The 27,045-nt window shown below is 38.3% G+C and overlaps 1 protein-coding gene across 1 annotated transcript in view; it reads right to left on the bottom strand.

Moving 5' to 3' along the window:
* Nucleotides 1–24,936, bottom strand: part of LOC103482359 (uncharacterized) — a 62,857-nt gene extending 37,921 nt beyond the window's left edge. Inside the window, exons 1-16 of the mRNA XM_008438486.2 lie at nucleotides 24,743–24,936; nucleotides 16,709–16,825; nucleotides 16,444–16,580; nucleotides 16,144–16,263; nucleotides 12,123–12,239; nucleotides 11,848–12,034; nucleotides 10,725–10,890; nucleotides 10,424–10,646; nucleotides 6,801–6,974; nucleotides 5,933–6,010; nucleotides 5,818–5,829; nucleotides 4,197–4,295; nucleotides 3,337–3,390; nucleotides 3,176–3,229; nucleotides 1,855–1,908; nucleotides 1,715–1,768 (exon numbers count right to left, since the gene is read on the bottom strand). Coding sequence (XP_008436708.1) covers nucleotides 1,715–1,768; nucleotides 1,855–1,908; nucleotides 3,176–3,229; nucleotides 3,337–3,390; nucleotides 4,197–4,295; nucleotides 5,818–5,829; nucleotides 5,933–6,010; nucleotides 6,801–6,974; nucleotides 10,424–10,646; nucleotides 10,725–10,890; nucleotides 11,848–12,034; nucleotides 12,123–12,239; nucleotides 16,144–16,263; nucleotides 16,444–16,580; nucleotides 16,709–16,787 — 1,608 coding nt within the window. The 5' untranslated portion in view covers nucleotides 16,788–16,825; nucleotides 24,743–24,936. The remainder of the gene's footprint in view (nucleotides 1–1,714; nucleotides 1,769–1,854; nucleotides 1,909–3,175; nucleotides 3,230–3,336; nucleotides 3,391–4,196; nucleotides 4,296–5,817; nucleotides 5,830–5,932; nucleotides 6,011–6,800; nucleotides 6,975–10,423; nucleotides 10,647–10,724; nucleotides 10,891–11,847; nucleotides 12,035–12,122; nucleotides 12,240–16,143; nucleotides 16,264–16,443; nucleotides 16,581–16,708; nucleotides 16,826–24,742) is intronic.
* Between the last annotated feature and the right edge of the window lie 2,109 nt (nucleotides 24,937–27,045).

The raw sequence follows: 27,045 nt of genomic DNA, 5'->3' as shown, positions 1-27,045 counted from the left end.
CAGCATGGATTTGAACTTGTGTCTTTAATTACTTCAGCAAAACTCACAGTTACCAAATTCTGAAGCCTATGGTGTACTTCTAAATCTGCTCCTTAGTCGCATCTTTTCGGGGTTGCTACTGCCTCTAGTGGCGTGGTGGTGGTAACACAATTAATATAATTACATTACTACATCAGAATACCGCAAAGTCTTTATTATTTATTATTAATTTTTCATTCTCTGAAGAATGTAGAGCTAATTAAATGATCTAAACAAGACCTTAAAGTGGTTCCAGTTTCTCTCGATGGCCAACTTGTTGAAACTGTGGCACATTTTAAATACCTTGGGTCGTTCCTGGACAGTCAGCTCAACTTTGCTGAAAACACTGACTATATTTTGAAGAACTGTTCTCAGAGACTCTACCTTTTAAGAAGACTTAGTGATCACGGGGTGACCCAACTAGACTCTATTTGGGTGACCCCTATGTCTTGAATTTGGGGGGAAAAATATCATATTTTATTTATCGCTACAGAAGGGTTCAGTGAATGAACATATGAAACTGGTGGGTTCAGTACCTCAAAAAAGGTTAAGAACCACTGCTCTAGTTGTTATTATTAATCAAAGGTAACTCTGAACAGAACTTGGAGGATTGATTGACATGTGAAGACAATCCACAGCAATCTGCTAAAGGTAAACACGTGCTGGTGTTAGATGTGTGTTTTGCTTTTGGCAGAGCAGTTTTTCTGATTCATGACACAGAAAACATTTGTTGTGAATAATTTCCACCTACATTTACTCAGACAGAATCCGTCCGGTTTGAAGAGATCAAGACGCTCCCAGCAGATTCTAGGTTTACCAACAGAGTTGACTGAGGTAGCAGAACATCTTGAGATTTCCAATGTGTTCAGCAGGTGATTTCAGAATTTCATATTTTTGTTTGGCAATATCATTCACTCCAGCATGGATGATTAAATGCTCAATTGCTGGGTGATCATTAATAATTGATGGCACTATTCCTAACATATCAAGCATAACATTATGGGTTGGCAGAGCGTTTTATCTTCTGGTTTCTGGTTCACTTTAGGAGGAATCTGTCTGGATTCTCAAACCTCTTGTTGATGTTTGAAGTTGAGGTTTCCCTCGTAAACTCCTGCTGAATTGCAGCAAACCTGTTTGTCAGTGGAATTCCACCTTGATAACTCCTGTTGTTTGTTTTGTTCTCGGTTCCGAGGTCGAAGAGGGGACATCTGGGCTCTGATGTGGCCACGCTGTTTTGTCTAAGTGCAGGGTTCATCCTGTAAAGGTTACCTCAGACCTAAAGGATGGGTTGTCATAGTGCCGAGTCATTGTCTGTCAGTCCTTTCATTATTTTGAATCATCTGTAAGGTTGTCTCATGTCCAAATCCTGCCTTGACCTCAACATTAACCTCAAGTCAGTGAATCTTTGCTTCTATCACTTCAGTTCTCTGGAGAAGCTTATCAAAGTTCTTGGTGGTGAACAGAGGCGTTTGCTTTGGTCAGAAAATAAGTCTTTAAATTTGAAGTAATACAGTTATTAGGGTAGAAAGTATAAACGTAACTACAATACCGGGGTATGTTAAATAACTTTTTGAAAGGCAAAAATATCAAAGGCAGACATGAAGACGAGGCCAAGAGAAGTTCAGCCTCCTTTGAGAATGTTACAAAAGCAGAAAGACATTCCTGTAGAACCTTTTCCTGACTCTTCCAGTCTCACCTGTGGTCCTGTTGGTCCAGGTTCTCCAGTTAGACCTGGTTCCCCTCGGCCTCCCTGGGCACAAGGTGAAACAAAGCATTGTTAGAACTACACAACAGATTCAACAATAAGAAAAAAAAAGTACAGTGTCATGTACTTGCCTTGATACCTTTAACACCAGGCTCTCCTCTTAGTCCTTGGGGGCCTTCTTCACCCTGCCCAGCAGACGGACAATTATTCAGACCAGAAACTTCAGTTAGAGGGGTGCCACACTAGTGCTGCTGTATGTTTGTATGCTCATACATATGTATGTATGTAGATAGATACATATGTATCCATCTATGGATACATATGTATCCATCTATGGTTGGTTTATCATTCAATTGAATGATAAACTAACTGGCAACAGAATTACCTTTTTTTGCACAGTATTTCAAAAATCATAAAAGGCCACCTGTTTCACTTTAGAGCTTTTTGACTGTAGACAAATTAAGAAATATACTTTGGCTGCTTTCACCAGAAACATTTTGGCTCTCTGTATTTGGCAGTCATTATGTTTTTCTATGTGTTTTTGATGGTGCAACAACAGTTTTAAGGGCAAAAGAAAATAAAACTCATGCCAAATGTCTGCACAGACTTAACAGTACTAAGAGGGTTGAAGTTACTGCGTTTATAAACTTAGTCAAAATGGGACGTTTTCATTCCACATTTTCTTTGATAAAACATTCCAATTTGGGAAAGAAAGCAGCTGTTTTGAGAATTCATTCAATATAGAGTATAGCTTACATAAGCAAAGACAAAAAGAGAATAGGGATTAATAATCAATATGCTAATTTGTGAATTAGCATAATGTCTGCTATTTTTATAATCACAATAAACACGAGACCTTCATGTTGGAGCTGTTAAGTTAGTTCAGGATCTGTCAGCGGCTGTGAACATAAATGCATCAATCTTAACCTGGCTAAACTAAACTTAAAAACAGGTTTTTTTTTCTAGGATACACTGGCAACAAGCAAGCTTTAGCATGACACCTTAGCTAGCTGATGCAGGACAACAAGCAGTGGTTTAAAACTTATATGAACAACTTTTTAAAAACTGAAAGTTTATTTTATTGTTTTGCTAACGTGGGAACAATTTTGGAAAATTACTGTAGCTTGTTCAGTAATTTACAACATTGGTGATGCTGAGGATTTTATTAACATTGAAGCAACCACCAAAGATTTCTTCAGCATCAGTCCTATAAAGGCACAGAATTTGGAATGTCACTGAACGTGTACTAATTTTTGTAATTAAAATCAACAGTTTCCATCAACATACACTGAACAGGACAATATACTTTATTGCTCATGTTAATTTTTGATTATTTTATTAGCTATGACTTATAGCAAATTTAGATACAGGCTGATGCTATGTCCATACGTTTGCAAGGAATCTCCTCCAACCACAATCAAAACGCATAAATATAAAGTAGAATAGCATTACTTTTATCCCTGGAAATCCAGGAGGGCCGGCTTCGCCAGGTTTACCTTCTTTACCCTGAGGACAAAAACAAGTTGATATAATTTTCATCACATGCATTCAGTATGTGTCCTACAGAATGGAACCTGAGGAAAACAATTGTGATGAACGTGATCAGCACTTACAGGCTTACCATCAGGTCCTGGTGGTCCTTCCCTCCCTTTTTCACCTCTGAAACCCTGCAGCATTAAAAAATATCATGTGATTGGCAGAAATACTCATCGACCACAGCTTTATTTTGTCAGCTACGCTATGAGCTTGCCTTTAGGAACCTACCATTTGCCTGTCAGTCAATTATTCACTGTTGTTGTATGTTAGTCTAACAACATTTTATGTGAATTCATTTACATTAAGCTTGGGGTAAATATTCTTCTCCATAATTACTATTACACAATTTTCGTTATTGGTGTTTTTTGCTAAAGCATGCTAATGCATAAAAACACCAAAACTGACAAAACTCAACCGCCTGTTTCTTGGTGTAAGTTTGAAAAAGGCATAAATAAGTGTGAGGCTTCTGTTGGGCCGCTCTCATTTTCACTGAATGAATAAAGAGTCATCAGAAGAGACTCATTACAACCGAACCTCATCACAGATCATTAGTGGAAAGCAGAAGAACGCCTTGATATGTTTAGTTTTATTTTTGTTGCATGATGCGCTAAAGCCACATCAACAGTCATTGTACATTTCCCCGTTTCCTGGTTTTCATGTGCTGTGGGTTTTTTTGTGGGGTTTTTTTTGGGGGGGGGGGTTGGCGTTTCCTGCCCATTTTCATACAGCACACAACAGGAAATTAGCATCCACCATATATTCTATATGATGTGGGCAGACAAAAATTGTTTAATCAAAAAAGTGGAAAAGAAACAGCACTGTAAGAACCTGATCTCTTTGTTTGTGCAGCCTACACACGCACATACACATTTGATTTCATTAGGAGGGTAAATGTGGGGTCATTCATCAAGCGCCTCTGTATTTGTTTGTGTATTACCATGCGTCCCGGTGGGCCACGCTCCCCTGGTGGGCCGAGTGCACAGTTGCAGTCTTCTTCTTCTTCTTGTTCCGGGGTGGCTGTTCGATTCAGCGGACACTGGAGGACAAGAAAACATTCAGACAAATCAGTCGCATTTCAGCAGCTAATTATTCTAAGACTCTGCTCTTGAAATCTTTGTTGGAAATTTGATTAAAGTTTTCAATTATCATATTTCGCAAGCGTAAATACCCATTTTGGTCTTTCAATTATTTATTCAATAGTGCCATTCTGTAGAGTAATAACGCAAAAATCCTAGATTTAAAGGCAGCACACTCACCTTTTACCTACACTGAGTGTAGGTAAAAGATCATACCTTCACTTTGCTTTACATAAGCATCATCAGAAGAACTGGAAAAACTTCCTATTGCTGCATGTTTTTAAATTAAACTGTAGAGTACTTCCCATGGTTTCTGGATATTATTTTTATGCTGCTCCAAATGATTTTGCTAGATCTCCTTTTTGTTTTGTCTAATGACATTAGATCTATATACTGTATCTTCTACTTATTTTCAGCACATTTTTTCTGTTTTAAAAATCATTGATGTTTTTTTACTTTGTGAATTTGTCTCTTGCTCCGCCACTTGAGATTTGAAGGGGCAGTATAATGTGTATTCCACTCATATAATGTAATTTTATAGTACAATTAAGTATATATGTTACCTTCAGTTATAGAAATGTTATAGCACTTTGGATATCATGAAGAGCCCGCTGCACTGAACCCCACTGAAAACCTTCTGGTTATTCCACCAAATATTGATTTCTGAACTCTTCCTGAGTTCAAACATTGGTGAGCTTCGTCTCGAAAGCAGAGCTAAGGTCCACCCAGGTGTTTAGCACGGCTGAATGGTTGCCACGGGAGACTAAAGGATTTCTTAAACATGCATGAGAGAATCAAGACAAGAGACCAGGTATGTTTTATATGACAGGACAACATTATAACACAATGAGAAGTTCAAAAAAATTGATTTTTACTTTGACCTTAGTTTGACCTTTCTCACCTGTCCACATCACTGAATTCTAGTGTTCTGACCACTTAACCACAATTAACTATTAGTGGTTATGACAGAAATTAACCACAGCAACTGTGATGCTCAGAAACATAGTAGATTTTCATTTTTACTTGCTTTTACTTTTCCTTGTCATTTTTGCAGTGGACAAGTTTTATCATAAAGCCTTTCAGTATTGATTTAAAACATATCAGTGCCTCCAGCAGCATATACTTCACTCCAGTTTTGTGCTGATAAGTCTGTTTTTACATAAACAACAGCCCTAACATGCAACGCTTTAGAAGAAGTTAAGCACAGTCTACTTCTGTAATGTGATTCTATTAAAAGCAGTCCCGTAATACATTTATATGAATATATTGGGTCAAACAGAAAATTTGTTCTTAACTTTTTCCAAATAATATGTGCAGAAACCAAGACTTAAATTACCAAAATGGAAATTTGAGGCTTCAGAACAGAAGTCAACAAACCAATAAGTGATGTCACCATAGTGACATCCAAGTCTCAGTGGTGCTCAGTTATGAAGAAAAGCCCAATTAAAATGCGTGAGGAAAGGGAAAAAAAATCTGCCTTACCCTTTCATCATCCTGAGGACAAAAGAAAAAGAGAAAAACACACACATTTTATATATTCAAACTTCCTGTGTGCAAATTCCATATATTTGAGAGATGAAAATGGCAAACAGCTCACCACAGAGTAAATTTCACAAGCAGTTTCTCTCTCGCTCTGGTGAGGATCACAGTACAGACGCAACTTCTGGATCTCCACCTGGACCAGTAGAACAGGCGAAACACTCAGAGAAAACCAGACTGAGCCAAATGACTGGGCGGACGAACACAAAGCTCTGCTTAATGGAAAAGACAAATAAAACTGATACATGGTTGGGCCTGTCACAATAACAAATGTTGCTGGACGTTAAATGGTCCCAGAAATAAACAATAGCATTGTTGTTTTGAGATCATTGTCAAGTAATATATTGATAATTTCGTAATACTGAAAGTACAGCCTCTCAGAGACCAAGAAACGTAAACTTTTTAAAGAAAACTTAAAACGGGAACTAAATATCCAGGATACAACACAACAACCAAAAACAATAAATAAAACAGGAATGAAAACCACACAAAACCCAAAACGTAAATTCAACGGATCATGAAGTCTCTGTAAACTTTTTGTCAAGTTGGCCAAAATCAGTCAAAAAGATTATTGGTCAAAAAATTGTGGGGGCGGGGGGTTTAATTGCAAATCCAAAACTTATAAAGGATTTTGCACATTTGCTGTATTAATAAAAAGGCATCTAGTTTTCAAATGTTTTTCTACTTACTATAAAAGTTTGGTTGTAAAACAAGGAATACTGAATGTAAGAAAATTATGTCGGAAATAATTTGACCCTGATAACAAATAAAAACTCTTTGTCTTCTTGAAGCAGCTGTGCTGGACAGGTCAAATCACTTTTGATACAATTTTGAAACAGCTGGGGTCCGCACAAAGTCCGACCAAGGGCCAACAGGAAGGGCCCACCTTCATTGGGGTTTAAAGTTAATAAGAATTTGTCGCATACCGGCACAGTGACCTGTGACCCCCGCTTCTTGGCAATCTGCGTCTTTCCGTTGATGTAAATGGGCTCCACGGGCTTCAGCGGGATCTCTTGGATCAGTTCGTCGTCTAGGAAACTGACAGCATGCTGAGGGCTCACCAGAATCTTCAGCTGATGCCATTTCCCATCATACAGCGTCTGTGAAAGAATAGGAATCAGACCAATACTGCCATTATTTCAAGATTATCCCTAATGGCACATTAAAGGTGTATAAACCGAGCAGCTGAAACATAGCTTTGTGCGACCATCTGCTCATTAACGAAGTCAAATGTGGAAACACTTTGGTTTGTGTTCATTTTTCTTTCACTCAGCCTTCCGTTGGCTGTCCGTCTGTTGGCTGTCTTACATGTGTGCACATGGGTTTCATCTCATGTAATTTTGCTCACAAATCCACAATCATGTATTCCCAAAATGATCTGCAAATAGTGAGCCATTAGGGACGGAAAAGTTCTTCCTTTTTCCATCACAAACCATTTTTAACACGCAGAGAGGAAGGAAGAAAAAGAGTCTCTGTTGTTTAGGTTGGATTATAAGCCACCATTTCCACAGTGACTAATGACAGACTTCCCCATTGTGTCTCACAAAAACAAAATTAGATCCAACATGAGCAAATACAAACAGCGCATGAGTGCGACCTTGTTCCTCACCTCACTCTGAGGTGTAGGAAAAATCCACCTCCAGCAGATTTTCACAAACAGAGTCGCGCTCCAACTGCTGCCCAGCCGCAGACCTCTTTCCACTGCGGAAGTGGTCCAGAAGATGAAACATTTTCTTTAAGCATCTTCCCGGCTGCTGTCATATCCCATTTTCACCGGTTCAACGGAGGGTTGAAAATAGCAGCGCACTGTGTGTAAATAACTGCTATTTTTACCTCTCTGGAAGTCGCAGCAGGGAGGCTCCTTTATAGTAGGTACAAGGAAGGAAGATTGAACTTTGGAGAAACCGCTTTCTGACACAACATGTTTTTTTTGGAGAGCAGAGCAGCACATTAGCTTCTGCAGAGCCATTTTAGACAAACACACCTTTCGTACTTTGTGAATTTGTCTCTTGTTCTACCTCTTGAGATTTAAAGGGGCAGTATCATGTGTTTTCCAGTCACACAGTGTAATTTTATAGCACAATCAAGTATATATGTTACCTTCACTTACAGAAATGCCATATATATTAAATGTGACTTAAAAGAAATTTGTCTATGTAATTCAACGCTTTGAAATTAGGCCTCTGTGGCTTTAAGAAACTCCTGCATACAGCAAGTCATCACAACATGGCTCCTCTATTAATCCATTAGCAACGTTTTTATCAGCATCGCTCTAAGTACCTCCTATAATGAACTCAGCAGATGTGCAGTTCCACCAGGTGTTTGCTAATTCCTGTTGGTTAGTCTGAAGGAGCTGAGTATAGGAGCACTGCTCTGTGAGGTTGAGGCTTAGAAACTGCAGGTCAGTGGAAAAGCTTCGTCTCGAAGGAGGGCCAAAGTCCACCCAGGCTAACAGAAATTAATCACAGCAACTGTGTCACCATCTTTCTGCAGTCATAGCTACAGACATCCAAACTTAATGTGCCTTTCAGATTAGCATGGGCAGGTAGCTTTATGGCATGAGTTTCCATGGCCAAGTAGCTGCATCCAAGCCTTACACAACTAACTAAAGCACCTGATATAATGGTATAAACTATACGGCTACTGAACTCCAGAACAATGTCTAACCATGCCTCTGTCTGGTTTTCCAAGAGTCAGTCTGGGTTTAGCAGAAAACAGGTGGACAATACTTAACAGACTGCATTGTGTCAAAGGCAAAGCATGGTGTAAAGAGAATCATGATGTGGGGTTGCTGTTTTTTTCTAAGGAGTTGGGCTTGGTCACTTAGTCACATGAAAGTCCTAATGCAGGGGTGCCCAAAGTCGGTCCTGGAGAGCCGGCTTCCTGCATGTTTTAGTTCTCTCCCTGGTGGTAGTAACAACCTTTCAGCATGTCAATGTTCTTCTTAGGCCTTCTAATGAGACATCATTGGATCCAGGTGTGCTAAACCAGGAAGAGAACTGGTTGCCAGCCCTCAAGGATCGACTTTGGGCACTACTATTCTAATGCTTCAACATACCAACAGACTTCTGTCAGTTTCTGACATAAACAGATAGAGCAGCTTTGGAGTAAATTAGAGCAGAGACTGCAAGCCACCAGGCCTTTCTGTCCAACATCAGTGTCTGACTGTGAAAACGTGTTTCTGGAAGACCGGCCAAAACTTCCTGTCGACACACCTGTAAAAATTAATGGAAAACCTTACCGGAGACGTTGGAGCTGCTACAGCTCTGATGAGAGGAGGTATTAATAATGGGATGTCACTTATGTTTGTACGTGTGAGGAAAAACAAACAAAATCTTTTGACTGTTTAGTATGTGGTGTTTCCCTCCCACTGGGGAGCTTAAATTGCTTAGTCAGCATATGCTGACTACAAGCTCTGCAAGTTTTGGATCTGATAAAACTTCCAAGGTTTTGTCCAAGGGATGGTGTTTGACTCCCCAAACAAACTGAGCACAGCTGGAAGTGATTTTTCTGCAGATTTCAAACATCTGATGTTGTGCAGGCCGCTATTAGACCTCTTTATTAGACCTGCTCATACATTTTCTCTTTAAAAAATGTTGGACGTCAGAAAGACAATCATTGGATTTGGATTTCTGCATTAAAAGCATACTTAAACTATTAGCGACCAAGTTAAACTCCCAGCAATAATGGTACAATTTGGATGTATTTTTAGTATTTGAAGATAAAAACAGATTTTTTTTAACCCTTGTGTTTACAAATGGGGTCCAACCGACCCCACACCCGTATAACTTGTATCATTTGCCTCAGTCCTCGTACGTTTGCCTCAGTCCTCTATATTGACTCAGTCCACAAGGGTTAAATGAATGTATGTACTTTATATAAATCTCAAAACGATTATATTAATATTTTGTGGATGTAAACAATGTTCAAGTATTTGGAAGTTATGACGTTATAGTCAATTTCTTTGGGAACAATATGGAGTTGTTGGTTTGGAGAAGAATTCAAATTATCATCCATCACTTCATACCTTATGTATTGGAACACTATCTAATGTTTTGTAATTTGCATTAGTAAAATATTTTTTTCTTAGAGAATAGAGCACCAAAACTGGCCCCTGCTCAGGGGCCCACATCCTTGTAAATCCGGCTCTGGAAAAGACAAATATTACGTTTGAACAATGTTCAAAATAATGTAAATAACTGTTTAGATGATTAATTCTGGTTTGTCATCTGGTTAAATAAGTGTTAAATGATTAAAAAATTATTGTTAATAAATATTAAAAGATCAAAAGCTCATTATGTGGATTTCATTAGAAAATATTTATTTCAGGCTTTAAAGACTTTAAAGACTTGGAAAAAATCAATTGTGAACATCTCCATATGAACCACCTGCTCTGTTAAACCAATTTATGGTATCTGCAACATCTGGAGAATCTACAACCAAGTCGTTTAAATATAGATTAATTAATTTTTTTCAAAATAATATTAATATCCATCCATTCTTCCTGACTTAATGCAAAGTGCTCATGTAATACGCTCTTTATACCAACCTTGAAGCCTTTTTTAAAGATGGCTTTTTGCTCTACTTCTGTCACACTGGTGGTGGTGAAGATGACAGACTGATCTTTTCCGTTGAGTGTCACAGCAGCCTGGATTTCCTTACTCTTGGACAAAACCCTCCAAAGGTCAAAGATCGACTGGCTAAAGTTCCCCTTCAAACGTACAGTGGCCACAAATACATATGAAGGCGGAAGACCTTCTGGGAAAATTTCTCTATGGAGAAATGGGTTAAAGATAATTAAATTGTTACATGATTGATTAAATAAAAAGGTGATTTAGACGCCTTGATACCTGGTGTTCTCGGTAATGTCTGTGGAGGAAGTGAGAGCGTAGGCTGCCTCTGAAGCAAGGGAGCCAGAAATCTTCTTGGCCTTCTTCTGAATGTTCATACCCAACATCAGCTCAAAGCCCTTCTCATCACGAGAGGCCACTGGGATCCTTGTGGGGCAAACCGATTCTGAAGAGACAGGTTATTCATAAGTGGAACACATTGAAATAGTTACAACCAAAAGCATGTTCTCTTTTTGAAAGGCCAGCTAGTATCTGTTAGCTAGCCTTTCTACTCTTGTCTAAGCATGACAAGAGTAGAGTTCTCACCATTCCTACAATAATAACTTAGTTGTAGCCGAGAGTAGAATAAAAACATGCAACTTAAACTTGTCAAATTTGATTCTTAGCGTTGTACTGAAGGTACTCACCATGGTAGAGTTTTATAGATTTGTTTTGGTTTAGCTTAGGGCTCAATAGGGTAAAATGCGAATTGATTTGCTAGTATCTGCTAGCTAGCATGACAAGGCTAGAGTTCTCACCATTTATACAATAATAACATGGCTATCCATCACCATGATGGAGTTTTATGGATTTGCTTTGGTTTAGTTTAGAGCTAAATAGACAAATTGAATAAATAGTATCATTACAACTTTATTCTCATAGTATGTTGACTTTAATGTTGTACAACTTTAATCTTGTAATTGAAATAAAGAGTATTCTTAACCTGGCCTTGTGCATAGTTTCCTCATCTTGTTGGCGTTAGACATTGGGCTACATTTGTTACAAAATAATGTTGAGTACTAAACAAGTTACATTTGGCTTCCAGTCATTTTTTTATATTTAATACAACCAATAGATGTTTGACAGTTATATTTTAAGGTGGCAATAATATCAACATTATTGCCACCTACTGCCCTGAAAGGGTATTGCATTTTTTTATTCTGGATTGTCATCTTGACAAAAAAGTGTTTCTTTAAGTAGAGGGAAAATATTAAAGAAATGAACACAAATATTACACATGTTTACACTGAAATTTTGATGCTGCTTGAAAAAATGCCCTTAACTCTAACAAATCTGAATATCAAAAAGACCAATAACATACCACTAATAAAGCAATGCACTTCAAATAACTTAATTTGCTGACCTTCACATAGTTTCTGCTCCATTGAGTCTCGAATCCGGTCGATGTTGGTGTAATCTTGGGCATACAGGACATATGTAGACGACGGCTTATTGGCAATAGAAATCAGTTCTGAGGTGGTGATCTCACTGCCAACTCCCACTGCAAACACCGTAATACCCTGAGCTCGAGCCTCCATGCTTGCATCCACCTGAGGGAGAAAACGTAAAATCGATGAAGATAACCTCTTCAAATAATTTTCCAAGTCATTTAATACGTCCATATTGGACTGCATTTACCACATCATCCTGAGATTTTCCATCTGTGACAACCACCGCTATACGGTTCTTGACCTGGCTGATCCGCTGGGAGGCAGAGAACACATGGTCCACTGCAAACTTGATGGCCCTGCCAGTCTGCAGAAACAATCCAAACCAATAAACAAACCAGATAAAATGCAATAAAAAGATCAGAAATGTGTTTACGATCCAGTTCCACCTTAACTTTTTCATTACAACTTTACTGTACAACCACTTTAAAATACTAAAATTTTATGTAATACAGTAAGAAAAAGTGGCACATAAAGCTAATATGGCATTGAGATAATTTGTGGTTTTCAGTTTTTTGTGTATAAAAAAATATTAAATGTGTGGGATGCTTTTAATTCTGATACCCATACATTACAAGAACAAAGTCATTATCCTTAAAAAGTCACCTTATTAGTGATCTGGTTCCATCTGTGTGTAATTTAAATTCAGCTTAAATTCAACTCAGTTTATTTATATAGCGCCAATTCACAACAAAAGGCACTTTGCAGAAAAATAATTTCCAATTGATCCTACTTATCAAACAATACAGTATTCCAAATTTATTATCATTATTGACTGTATTCATTACAAACTGCATACAAATGCACACAGCTCACACAGCTCTGTAAGGTGTTTATATCTCAAACATTGTAAAAACCTATGTACTACCTTGAGTTGGTTTGTCACATAAAACTCCCAAAAAATTGTGTTTGAATGTAAAATTTAATCAAGGGGTGTGTTTTGTACCTCAGGCATTTATTTTCTGTTTCACTAATCTGTCAGCAGATAGAACAATATCAACTTACTGAGCTCAAAATCATATTTGTCCATTTATAGAATGTTTATTAAAATTATAAAACCCCTTTTACTTTTCTGTTTGTTTTTTTTGGTTTGCTTAGGGACACTGCAGCATAAACTCCTATCTGAATGGAACATTTGTTTCCACAACCAGCCCAAGTCTTTAACTTTAGATTTAGGACTTAAAAGTAGGAAAGATGACAAGAAAAAAAAGATTTTATATTGTTCTAAGTGAGAATACCAAACTGTCCAGGTGGTACCCTACATCTCGCCCAGTGAGCGCTGGAAACAGGCAGCAGTCACCCTTTGACCCCTGTGTGGATGGACGGTAATATCAAGTAATATTCCTTCACTTTCACATCCATTGCAGTCAGGATGAAATGTGTTCACTGCCTTCTGTCTCTGAAACCTTGTAGGGCTCATTTGTTGTACAGCTCTTCATTTGTTTCTTCTTCCTTCAGCTCATTTCATGTGAATGATTTCAGCTTCAAACCCTTTGATTTAATATCCCATCTGATGTCCTGTCATGGCTTTGCTGATTCTGTTTTGTTGCTTTTGTTGATTTTGTGTTTTGATGTCTGTGTCTCCTGGCACAAAGTGCCTACAACACAATGTGATTTGTTTTTACAACAAAAGAAACAGATCAAATAAATGAGCAGCATTTTCTGGTATTGGTTGACAATACAAAAAGTCAATATATTTTTGTACTGTCTAGTTTCTTTTCTTCATTGTAATTGTGCCACTGTTAAAGAGGGCTTTCAGAAAAATTCTTTATGGCAGTAACCCAGTGTCAAACCCAGCCTCTAAATTTTGGGCATTTTATTCCATTACACATTTGCAAAAAATTGTTGAGTTTTTTTTGCTTTTTTTTTTAAATCACTTGCGCTACAATTATTGACTGCCATGGCATTCATAATCTACCAATTTCATATTGTTGCAGCACACACAGAAAGAGGGGTCTTTAACTATTCCACCTTGTACAATCTCTCAAATCCTTTAGGGATGTTTGCTAAAATCCATGGAAGAAGGTGGAGATTTTTGCTCAGTCCGTTTTGTGTTGATTTAGCCAAATGATTTGGATAATTACTTCGCAGAAGTACCCAATGATGACAAATGACCTAAGCCATACAATCTTTATTTACATTGTCCTGCTGTCTTTCTTCTATTCTGGTCAGGTCCTCAGTATTGTTTAGACAGTGGGTAGGGTTCTATTAGTGTATTTACTTACAATAAAAAACTTTTTTCTTAAAGGAGCGATATTATGTATATTCTAGACACTTAGTGTCATTTTATCACATGTAAAAAGTACTACAGATATCATATATGATACATATGAGAAGACATTTGACTTAAAATTGGGCCTCTGTCTCTTTAAGAAACTCTGAGTCCAGAAAGTCATTTGGAATTTCTGAGATATGTTGTAAGTAGTTCATAGAATAAAATGAACAATGATCATATTACTCAAACATGTGCCTATTAAAAGTAAACTCAGACAAACTGATAATTTTAAGTGGTCTCTTCCAGAGCTGTACATATTAAACAAGACTTAAAAGAAATTTGACTCCATAATTTAATGCTTTGAAATAGGGTCTCTGTCTCTTTAAGAAAGTCTGCTTCCAGGAAGTCATCACATGACTCCTCTATTAAAACTTTACAATTTACAATGTTGTTACCAGCATTGCTCTGAGATGTAGCTCATGTAGTGAGCTCTGCAGATGTGTAGTTCCACCAAGTGTTTGCTAATTGCTGCTGGCTAGTCTGAAGGAGTTGAGTGGGCGAGTCACCTGGGAAGGCTGCTCTTTGAGGCGGAAGCTCTAAAGCTTGGAAACTGCATCTCCAAGAAGGAGCTTCATCACCAAGGTGGGTGGGGGTGGATGGGTGAGGTTCCCTCAGTCATTTAGTGCAGCTGAATGATTGCTATGGAGTTTAAAAGGCTTCTCAAACATGCATGAATAAATCAAGGCATGTTTTTATTGAGGAAACAATATTATAACGATGTGAAGCTCAAAAAAGTTAATTTTACATATTACTGCCTGTTTAAAATACTTTAATAAGTAATAAAAGACTGAATTTCAAATAGGCAAAGACTCCATGCTGTCTAATATGGTTCCAAAGCTCTTTGTCTGCTGAAATGCTCAGTTAAATTCAAGTAACTGAACAGTAATTTAGCAAACGCCACATGTTCACATTTGTTAGGATTGGAGACAAATTGCTTCCTAAATTTTGGGTGGCATGTTTATTGCTTTGAATGGTTGTTATGGAGACCTGATGATCCCCAAATGGGCACACAGTTCTCTAAAGCCCCTTCTCCATGCTCTTGGCTTAAACTTCCCCAGATTCATTGTTATGTGCAGAACCTGTGCAGTTTCTCCCCGTTTTTTTGGAACCACTTTATACAAGTCTAATCTAGCTGGGAATTGCACATAAAAGATTTGATTGACAGCAGACTTCACTTATTGATTGGCCTGTGGATTTACGTCAACAACAACATCTCACCCCACCATTTTGAATCTGGTTTCATGGTCAAACCTTGAGGTTCAAGCCTTTTCACCAATTGTGGTGGAAGAGCACATACAGCATCCACTGAACGTAGCAATCCACAGCGAACAAATCCATCAAGAAATTTCAGAGAAACTGCTGGCCAGTTTCCCACATTCCTCCCTACATTTATTTTCATGCCCACATAACGAGGAACATAATATCAATGGTAACGCATTCAACTTTGCTAGAACTAAACCAAACATTGACTAGCTAGAGTGAGACTTCACAATGGAGAAGGGACTTTAGTGCATGCTTTGAAGGTTTTTTTTACCTTATAATCTCCATAGCTCTAGTCCTCAGATGTTCTTATTTGTTGCAGTTCGAGTTCTTTTAAACTGTAGACGCCAGATTTAGATATTAACTGTTTTCTGTAGCCATTTATGGTGTGTGTGAAGATTCTTGTACAGCTGCCTTACTTGAAAGACATGTTCTCTTGTTTTTCACATTTTAGAGAATGGCGTAGAGAAAGTTTACCTTTTCCCAAACTGCATCAATAAGCTCAAATCAAAGTTTAATTTTAATTGTTTTTTCAATATGAAATTCTTTGACCACAATTAAAGATCGGTATATTTTAAAGCTGTGTATACATATTTACCAGGGGTGCCAAAGGGATTGGACGGCGCTATAAGTCAAGACACACATTGCGGTAAAAGACACGCCCCTGGTGTTTTACCTGCGTATTCCCTCCCAGGTAGTTGATGTTGTGTATGGCCTGGATGAGCTGTACTCCACTATGGTGCGTCCCCAGCGGTATTTCCAGTCGGGGTGTGTCACTGTACTGGACCACGGCCACCTACAGCAGAAACACGTTGAGTTGGGAAGAAGCATCATACACCATGATTTGTCTTTGTAAATTTTCATAGTAGTCGAATTATACGGTCTCCATATACATATACGGTTGATGTTAAGAATATGACACTTAGATTCCAGACACCAACGTGAAAAGTATTTTTACTTTTCATGTTGGTGTTACCTGCGTATAATGAAGACTGATGTCAAACTGGCTGCTGATGTTGATGAGCCATAGCTTGGCGGTTTCAAAGTCATCCGGGCCGACACTCCAAGAACCATCAACAATGTACACCAGGTCATTTACAGCTGTGCTGCACCCTGGGCACACATAGAAATACATGCAAAAAAACTTCCGAATCAATTCAGAGTTTCCTCCATGTCATACTACTTTAGTAGTCCAGTGTGTCTATTTCTTGAACAGTAGAGTGTAACAACTTCATCCGTACCGGCTCGGACATCTTCTTTCTCCGCAGCTTCTGCTGCTAACAGAAGCAACATCACACTCCATACTGACCACAGCAACATGTTTCTTTTGAGGAGTTCGTCTTCTGCTCAATCACAACCTGTTGTAAACACAGATAAAAAAGCATTTTAGCAAATTGACATGCACTTTGAAGTTCATCGATGTAAGTTTTGTTACTTCCTAAATGCTCAAGGGCAGCTGTATAATTTCCCTTGTAAAATGTTTCGCCTGTCGTCCAAAAGGGTTCTTCAGTTCTGAACATGGTTGAAAGTAACAGGCTTACAAATAGTAGTCTGAACAACCACATCATTAGGGACATTAGGGTCATTAAAGGTCCAATTCAGACATATGAGTCACTGGCTATAGCCTCTGTTCAGCTTAGTGTTTGAGTTGTTGCTGCTTAATGATTCCAACATGTCCCAAATGATACCATGTTAGTTATTTTGGTCACATGTCCCAAGGTGCAGACTGCTGAAGAACCCTCTTAGGGAGATGAGTCGAGGCTGCAGAGTAGGTGTTAGAAAGATGAAATCCCAGTTGTTTAGTGTTGGTTTTTCATAGCTAACACAGATGGTTCCTTTCACAAACATGAAGAAATGGCATTTCGCTTTTAGGCACTACAAGTTTGGAACAAACTTCCAGAAAACTGCAAAACAGTTGAAACACTGAATTCCCTTAAATCAAGACTAAATCTCACCTGGTCAGAGTTGTTTTTGAATCATAATAAATGGAACATATTTGATGTGTATTGATGATTCTAACGATGGCACTCGACAAAATGTCATGTCGGTTACTAGTTTCACAATTGAAGACTGTATGAAGTGTTTATGATGTTTTTAGGTTTTTAATGTGTAAAACACTTTGAACTGCCTTGTTGCTGAAATCTGCTATACAAATAATATTGATTGACTGCTGACTGTTGACCCGATGTTTTTGTTGATCTTTCTTGAGTCATCCACTTCTGTTTAGTTTGTCCAATGGAGAGGTCTGAGTTGGACTGAATGTACCTTTCCATTGAGCTTGTGTTGAGGAGTTTCATCCTTGGGATGAACTAGTTTCTGTCTGAGACTGTTGGGTTTCTTGACCGAGCTAATGGAATAAGTGAGTAAGAGAGAACAAGCTGAAGCAGAGCCTGCAACAGAAGCATAGTGAAGCTGAAAATATATCCATAAACACCCATAAATTACAAAAATAAATTATTGGACCTTTCTATTTTTTCCCCTTTCTGAAGTCAAAGTAAGTTATTGTTCACAGGATTTGAGATGAAGCCAGTAAAAGAATAAACATGAAAAGATGCCTCCTTGCCTTCCCAGGCATTATATTCATAAAGTGTCATATAAAACTGCCTTTGATATGCTTTTCACAATTTAAAAAAAATTATTCAACAAACTAGAAATATACAGTATCTGTTTTCATTTTGCCACTTGTAGACAAACTTTGCACCTGCAGCGGCACCTGTGCTCTTCTCCCATGGCAACTGCACCAAGAAGAAATGTGGGTTTCGCAGTCTGTCTGCAGAGGTTCCAGAAGAGGCTGAATGAGGCTCTTCGTGTATTTGACACATAATGTTTGTGGACACAGATCAGTGCCCTCATAACCAAACTCTGCTGTAATCATTAGTTAACACACACACTATAAAATATATGGCCTGAGCATCCAGACTGCCTTGTGAAATGGTCAGTCTTTTCTTCCTTGCCGTCCTCTTTATTAAACTGCTTCCGTGACTTTTCACCCTGTTCCATCTGGTGCTCACACAGCGCAGCAGAGCGTTTACTGCTCGGCTCTTTCCATGTTCATTTCTTCAGAGCACACATGGTTCCGCCGACCGCAAAGCACCGGCCAGAGAAAACAACATTGCGGGCGTTGCGCTGGACAGGGAAGGCACAAACACAAACAAGGCCGCGAGGGCTGCAGCGCGCTGGCAGGGAACCCAACACCAACGAGCTGACGAGAAATGGAACCTCGTAATCCCTGTTCTCCGTCCGCCCTGCGATGTGCTGCTAAAGAAAAACGCACATTGCGTCAAGACACGTATGAGATTTTTTACAAGCTGAAAAAAAAAATCTAAGTTTGACGCTGTTGTTCTTTTATGAAGGACACTGGATCTAAAACAGTATGTTCCCCTCCCTGTAAAAATGAGGAAAAATGGAAAGCGTTTGATTTCAATCTTTTTCACAATCTTTTTCACTCTCATGCACGAACCAACTTGGGGGGGTGGGGGGGTGGCAAAGTAAGTTACTTAATTACTTGTTAGTAAGTAAGTAAAACTGGAATTCTCTCTTACTGTTTTTACGTTGTCGATTCCATTGATTTTTTTTTTTTAAAAGAAGCTAAAAATCAATTTAATCTTATGTTTGATGAGCATTTCCTTTGTGTTTTGTGAAGCAATTTCTGATTTTACCTGTTGAATATGACATATCAGTAAAATTTTACTTACTAAAAGAATATGCTGGAAGGAAACATAAAATAATTTAAAAGTGCAACAACTTGGTTCATGCAAACACTTTTCATTCAGTTTTAAAGCCCAGTGTTCTTCGGTAGGCTTCTATCAGCATCATCTATCTGTCCATCTATCTCAGATGGTTTATTTGGTCTTGGCAATATTTACTCTGCCTTGCAAATCTTTTTTCAAATGTATCGGATTATGTGGACATTCCCACAGATTTTCTGACTTCTCCTTTAAAGGGTTTCTCTTGTTGACTTTTTAAAGCAAACTCTGACTTATTGTAAACCTAGAAAATGGAAACCTTTCTTCCTCTTCAGATTTCTCACAGATACCTAAATGGTTGAGCCAAACTGACGGAATTGGTTCTCATGGTGGAGGTTGCGTGACAAAAATTGCATCTTTTTGTTCTCAGACTCGTGTTGTCCACCTCTTCTTATTCCTCTTTTTGCTCCTCTCTGAATGTGAACCTATTGTGTGATTGGACTGAATTCTGTGAGTGTGTTTGTTTATGTGGAGAACACCTCTGCTCAACTTCCAGAAGTAGGTTTTTCAGCCAACTTTGGTCCAACCATGTTGGGTTCTTAGAGGTGTGGGATCAAATGTGACGCTATTCCTTAATCAAAAACCTAATTTCCATCTGTTCAAAAATGACACCTGAGCATGATGCCACCACCACCATGTTTTGAGGTGGCTATGGTTTTATTCTAAGAGATCCTCAGTGTTGTTCTGTGTTGTTCTGATTTTGTCCACAAAGCTCCGCCTTGTTTTCATCAGACCACAACATATTGGCCCACAATGTTTTGGATGTCTGAATAATTTCTTTAGAATTCTTTGTCTTTTGGTCTCACTCCTTAGTGAGATCAAAAGACTCATGTATTATATGTATTACACATATAATACATGTAGGACTAGCAAACTGCCGAAACTTCCTGCTGATCAGTCCATCAGCAACCTCTAACTTGGCCTCTTCAGACCTACATAAGCCATCTTAAAATGTCACCGCTGTAATAACTTTATCATTATTTCAGAATAAAATCCTTATTTTATAGCAACTGCTCCCTCAGACACTCTGTTGCTCTAAAGAGAAGGGAAAAAACTAGAGAAACATTGAGCCTATTTATGACATACTGATCTCTATTTAGAGCATCAAAAACTCCACACACACCCCTCACTCCAGTATTCACCTTTCTGAACCCAGTGCGGTGCCTCAGACCTTCATTATTCATTAGAGGCGCATATGTGTGGCTAGGTGGCTTCTGAAACGGGATTCCTCCAAAACCCAACCTGACATCTGGAAAACCATGAAGTGCAGTGCGCTGACCACATCAGCTGCCTCTGCAGGATCACACAGCATTCCTTATGTGCAGATGCTGCTGGGGTTGCCGTCCACCATTACGTAAAAAAATAATAAAAAGAAACTTAGACTAAAATTAGCTGTTCTGGAAATACTGTGTGCATTTACTGGCTTGTTTGAGTTTAAGGAGTGCTAAAATGTACCTGTGCTTGCTTGTTGCAAAACTCGAGAGTTAGTTTCGCAAAATTTCAACTTAAAAAAAATTAGTAAAACAAGTAAAAGGATGGACAGGACAGACAACTGCACACACACACACACACACAGACCTTGAGGTGTATATATAAGTGCAATCCTGTAAGAAACTCTGTTAGAGGAGATAAAACACTCTGGAGTGAAGTAAGTTGAAACATCTAGCCCAGGGGTTAACCTGTGGTTCCAGAGCCACAAGTGACTCTTTTCGCCATCCACAATATCTCTAAGTAATATGGTTTTAAAAAAAATAAGGAACCATCTAATATGTTTAAAAATAGATATAATAACAACTGGTTTTAGATTTTTTTTTGTCATGGAATAATTGTATTGACTGCGACAGACTGGCAATCTGTCCAGGGTGTACCCCGCCTCTCGCCCGTAACGACCACACTAGCACCCCTCCCGACCACACTAGGGGCAAGACATATATATATATATATATATATATATATATATATATATATATATATATATATATATATATATATATATATACTGCTCAAAAAAATAAAGAACACTTAAGTGTTCACTTAAGTGTTTAAGTATTCCCTTTATTTTTTTGAGCAGTGTATATAACACACAAAATGTTAAATGTATGCCTGATAAAAGACAAAGGGATGCAGTGCTTTGCTACACTATCACTAGATAAATAGGTCAGGAAAAAGGTAATTAAGAAAAAAATATGGAGGGAGAGGGAAGTAATTCAGTTATGCTAGCTTGACTTTGACATTCTTAACTTGTAGATGTGGTGTGGAATTCTGTTTCAGTTCAGTTAGAAAAAAAAGGCGAGTTGAACACCAACTCTGACAGATCATCAGTACAGCAGTTTAGTGTTTAGTGAGCTAATAGCTGCAGTAGCTAATCTACCACATTGATCACTTATTTATAATCGCAAAATAAACATCAAACCATAAAAACATAGGTAACACTTTATTTGAAGGGGTGTGTAAGACTGACATGACACCGTCATAAACATGACATAACGCCTGTCATGAACATAAAGATGTCTTTATGAATGTTTATGACTGTTGTCATGAAGTGTCATTCGGTAAATAATGACATTTTCAATGCAAAGTTGCTCTAAAAGTTGCATTAAACGTCCATTAAAAATGCCAACTTGGCATGATTTTGTAAATAATGACAATCTAATGCAAAGTTGGCATTTACAAATAATAATTTTATTATTTATAAGAATATAAATAATAATAATAATAATTATTAATTAATTAATTAATTAATTAATTAATAATAATAATAATAATAATAATAATTATTATTATTATTATTATTATTATTATTATTATTATTATTATTATTATTATTATTAGTAGTAGTAGTAGTAGTAGTAGTAGTAGTAGTAGTATTGTTATTATTATTATTATTATTATTGATATGATAATGTAAATAATACTATTATTATTATACTATCGTAATAAATATTATTACAATAATTATATTTATTATTATTAAATAATAATTTAATAATATAATTAAATTATAATTAATAATTCATTATTATTAATTATTCAAGAGCCAAAATGGGTTTTCTCCGTAGGGTGTCTGGGTTCTCCCTTAGAAATAGGGTGAGAAGCTCAGTCATCTGGGAGAGTCTCAGAGTAGAGCTGCTGCTCCTTCACATCAAGAGGAGCCAGTTGAGGCGGCTCAGGCATCTTTGAATGTTGCTTAAAATAATAAAATCCGACAATCTAAAAAAATACAATAAAATAAAAAACTACACACCATGTACGAGTTTAATATGTGGTAAAGTGCAAAAAATACATTTAAAAAAACTTTTCTGGGCACCCCCCACAAAACTCAGGACTCTGAGCTATTGCCCCTCTAAGCTCTTTCTGAAACTGGCCCAGGTTTCTACAGAGTATTTATCTTTATTAACCAGGCATTTTGCATTATCTTTAAGTTCATAAATGCATCTATCCAATGACTTTTACTCAAAAGCAAACTTTGGTGCATCCATATCTGCTTCCTATTCATGTATCAAACTTGGATAAATACAGCAAGCTTCTTCGAAGGAATCCATCCATCCATCCATTTTCTTTACACCCTTGTCCCTTAGAGGGGTCGGGAGGGTTGCTGCTGCCCATCTCCAGCTAATGTTCCAGGCGAGAGGCGGGGTACACAGGTCGCCAGTTTGTCGCAGGGCAACACAGAGACACACAGGACACACAACCATGCACACACACTCACACCTAAGGGCAATTTGGAGAGGCCAGTTAACCTGACAGTCATGTTTTTGGACTGTGGGAGGAAACCGGAGTACCCGGAGAAAACCCACGCATGCACAGGGAGAACATGCAAACTCCATGCAGAAAGACCGGGGCCGGGAATCGAACCCAGAACCTTCTTGCTTCAAGGAACAGCTCTACCAACTTCGAAGGAACCATAACCCAAAATACTGGTACTGTTGTTGAGAATAGATTACAATTGAACTCAAAACGATCTGCAAACTGGATGCCTTAATTTTACTGAGGCAAACATTGCTCTAAAAATTAGTAACATATACCTTTCCAACAAAAACAATCTGACAACTTTAATTGTTAAATAAAAATGTTACATGCTCAGTTTGTCATTGAGCAGATAAAAAAAAATTGTAAAGTTATGTTACTTTTGATTTAAGCACATCAGAAAAAATTGGACACCTCTGGTTTAAATAAATCTGTATTGACATCGTTATCTGATCATTTATTAACATATCAGATCAGTATCGGTTCAATAAGTAAAAATGTGTTGATATTAATCGCTGATGCTTCTTATTGCTGTTTTTATATGTGTTTGAAGAGCGGAGGTGGTTGGTCATGTGATCTTTGCTTTGTGACAGTTATGGTGATGCAGGGCAGGATTCAGTGCTTATTTGGTCATTTTTTCATTATGTTGAAGGGGTAGAGCAATACATATAAGTAAACCTCAGTTATTGACCATAACAGCAATATCAATATTGGATATTGATATTGGCCCAAATTTTTACATCAGTTCATTCTGAGTTTAGATCAGAGTATATTTATGTGTTACAACAATCCAGTCAAAGTCCAATCCAACACATGCCTCCTGTCCAAACTGGCTGAGCCTGAGCTCTTTTACAAAGGACAATGGGAGAACAATTTAATCTCTAGTTCTCTAAAGCTGGTAGAGACAAACACCAAAAGACTTACAAATGTAGCTATAGTGAAAAATGACTCTGCACAGCTTTGGTTCTCTCGGAGAATTGAGAATAGAAATCTATGTTACACAAAACTTGCCTCCCATTTCATTATATGTTGGTCTAGCAACTGAAATTATAGGAAAATACATAGAAGGTTTGTAGTTGCAAAATGAATTGTCGAAAACAAAGGTTAGGGTGTGAATGCCCTGAATGTATATACACATATATGATAAGTGTCCGGCTCCCTGCCAAAATGAAATCAACATTCAGCCCAGTGCTTCTGCAGTCTTTTCCAGTTTGCCACAGTTTACACAGGTATCATTACAAAGACACAGTGGATGTCTCAAGAGGATCCCCAAAAACCACTGAATGACTGATAACTGCACACATATGAGGATAGGAGAAGACATATGCATATGCACAGACTCTTCCTTATCCAATGACCATTTTAGAAAGCATTCCTGGATACTTCTCCATCGTTTCTGCACATGTTCACGCTGTAATTAGACGTTATTTCAGGAAACAGACTCAACTACCAGGGTAGGTTTTGAATGCCAAAAGACACAGACAGGAATCGTTGCCTTTTTCTCCAAAAGTCAAAGACTTCTCTGACCCATAATCACAGCGCTTCATGCACTCTGGTACACAGTATATTTAGCTTGTCCTGTTGTCCTGGTTGTTGGAACCCTATGGCCAAACATAAACTCTGAACGTAGAAACGTCTCATTCGAAAGAAGACAAAAATGACACATTTGAGGAGTTCATCGAAGCACCACCATACTCAAACATGTCTCTAAAAGCTGATTGGAAATACATCCATTGCATGGAGTCCACTAAGTAATACACCAATGTAATCACGGGGCCTTACCTTCTCTCTTCCAGCTACTGGAACACAGTGATGAATGCCACTGTGGAAGCAGAAGGTGAAGAGAGAGAAGTCCTGACTCGCCAGTGGCAGCCCTCCTTCTGGTTGGCAGAGGGAGCGGTGGGAGTGTCAGGGCCGCCTTTGTAAACTGTGGCCAACTCCACCGCACAAAGTGACACAGCATAGACCAGTGAGGATTCAATGTGGAAACCTGTGCACACTCGCACAGGTTTCCACATGTCGCATGGGACGTGTGGAGAAACCACAGTGTGAAAATGACAGAATCAGAGTACTTCTCAATGTGGAGTGTGGAGGAGAGATGGAAGAGGTTGTTAAGATTTTTCAGTCATCAGCTGGATAAGAAATGAACCAGCAGATAGTCAGCCTGGGCTTTTCTATAGAGATAACAGGATCATGTGTGAGGAGTTAACTGATTTAGCAGGAGTTGTGTGATGGCATGTGTCAGTCGTGTGGTTTAACAGAGTCTTTTCTCTGCAGCTGCTCAGGGGTTGAAGTAAATTACAGGGTTCATAAACTCTTTGGCAAGAGATGAAAAAGAATCAGCACTACATGCTGGATCACAGTGAATGTCACTTACTGATTAAAAAGAAGCAACCTGTTGCAGAAATTTCAAAAAGTGTACACTTTTGCTACCTGAATGTTGCAAGAGCTGATCCTGCAGTAGATCCCTTTTGTTGAGGCAAAGGAGAGTCTAACTGCTGTCTGTTGAGTCTGTTGCTGTGATTGTCTGTAGCAACAATAAGTAAAACCTGTTTTCTTTCCACGTTTTTCGGCCTCTTTTCCAAGGTCAACTTTTATGGTCCAGGGCTCTGTGTGACTACTGACCATCGGACTCAGAACAAACAGTCTCTGGATATTTCCCAGGTCTTGGAACACCGTAACAGGTCTTTACCCTTGCGAAATTGTTGAGGGGAGTTATGGAAGTCTGATTGTCAGCTCCATATATTTTATGGATGCGGAAAAGGCTCGCAATTGTGTTCTAAGTGGCATTATGTTGAGTGCCAGTGTTGTTTTTACAAGGCCATCTGGTATCACCAAACCAAGAGTTCTGGCTTCAGTGTGTTGAACTCAATTATTTTGGACTATGCACTGGGGAAACGTCTTGTACCCATCCCGTTTACGGTATTCATAGACGGAATTTCAAGGACATTTCCAGAACTTCTGGGCTAAAAATCCAACGGCAACTCCAGAAACCATTGGAAGAGCCATTCCCAGGTGTATTGACCTGGGAACACCTTGGAATCCCTCTTGAGGAGTCGCAGTGTCAATGGGGAAAAGAATGTCCGGTACTCCCTCCTGGATGTGTTATCTCTGCAGATAGGCCTCACATCAGTGAAAATTTAATGGTGACAAGAAATTTCAAAAAGTGTACACCTTTGCTACCTGAATGTTGCAAGAGCTGATCCATCTACTAATAATGTTTATTAAGGTTTCACGAAACCCTAATATACAGATGTATGAAGTGAAGATACTTAAGGTTGTACTTTCTATCCAACACATCTTTTATAATTTATGTATGTGATGGTGTTCTGAGCCTTTAATGGCAGTGTATTCAGTGTATTTCAGTGTAATAACGGTGAGGAGGGTTTAAAAAGTCAACATGAAGCACACACTTGGCAGGATGTAGAAGCAAATTGTGTATTCTGTGAAATACTTTGTAAATAAATGAAAAGCTTTGAAAAACGAAATTATTCACTGTGAAGGAGGCCTGGTGTGTCACTGCCCCCTATTGGAGCATAGTGGTAACATCAGTCTCTCCTATAATTCAATATGGGGATGTATATGAACAAGATCCAATGCTCTTAATCATAACCTCTCAGTTTTGAGACGGGAGTGCGAACTGTCTACAATCAGAATCTAATACACTGAATGTGCTTCACATTGTTCATGTTTCTTCATGTTTACTGTACCAAAAATTGCATATTGTCACCTTCCCAAAATAATGTCTTTGGTCATTTTATGCCAAAAGTGATTTTTTTTTTTTTCTCAAACATTACTTTTAGCAAAATAGTGATTTTTTTTTTTTCGGCGGGAAGACTTGGGCTATATTTTAAGAAGGCGACGATATACATTATTTTGGCTTGATTTTACTTTAAATTAACACAAGTTGCCCTGCGACAGACTGGCGACCTGTCCAGGGTGACCCCGCCTCTCGCCCGGAACGTTAGCTGGAGATGGGCACCAGCAACCCTCCTGACCCCACTAAGGGACAAGGGTGTTAAGAAAATGGATGGATGGATTAACACAAGTTTCCACTAGAGGGCGGCATTAACTACAATAAATGA

Source organism: Poecilia reticulata, chromosome 20, assembly GCF_904066995.2.
Source record: "Poecilia reticulata chromosome 20, P_reticulata-male-v2, whole genome shotgun sequence".
Lineage (NCBI taxonomy): Eukaryota > Metazoa > Chordata > Actinopteri > Cyprinodontiformes > Poeciliidae > Poecilia > Poecilia reticulata.
Note: the sequence above shows the minus strand (reverse complement) of the source record. Positions and strands in the feature narration are given on the sequence as shown.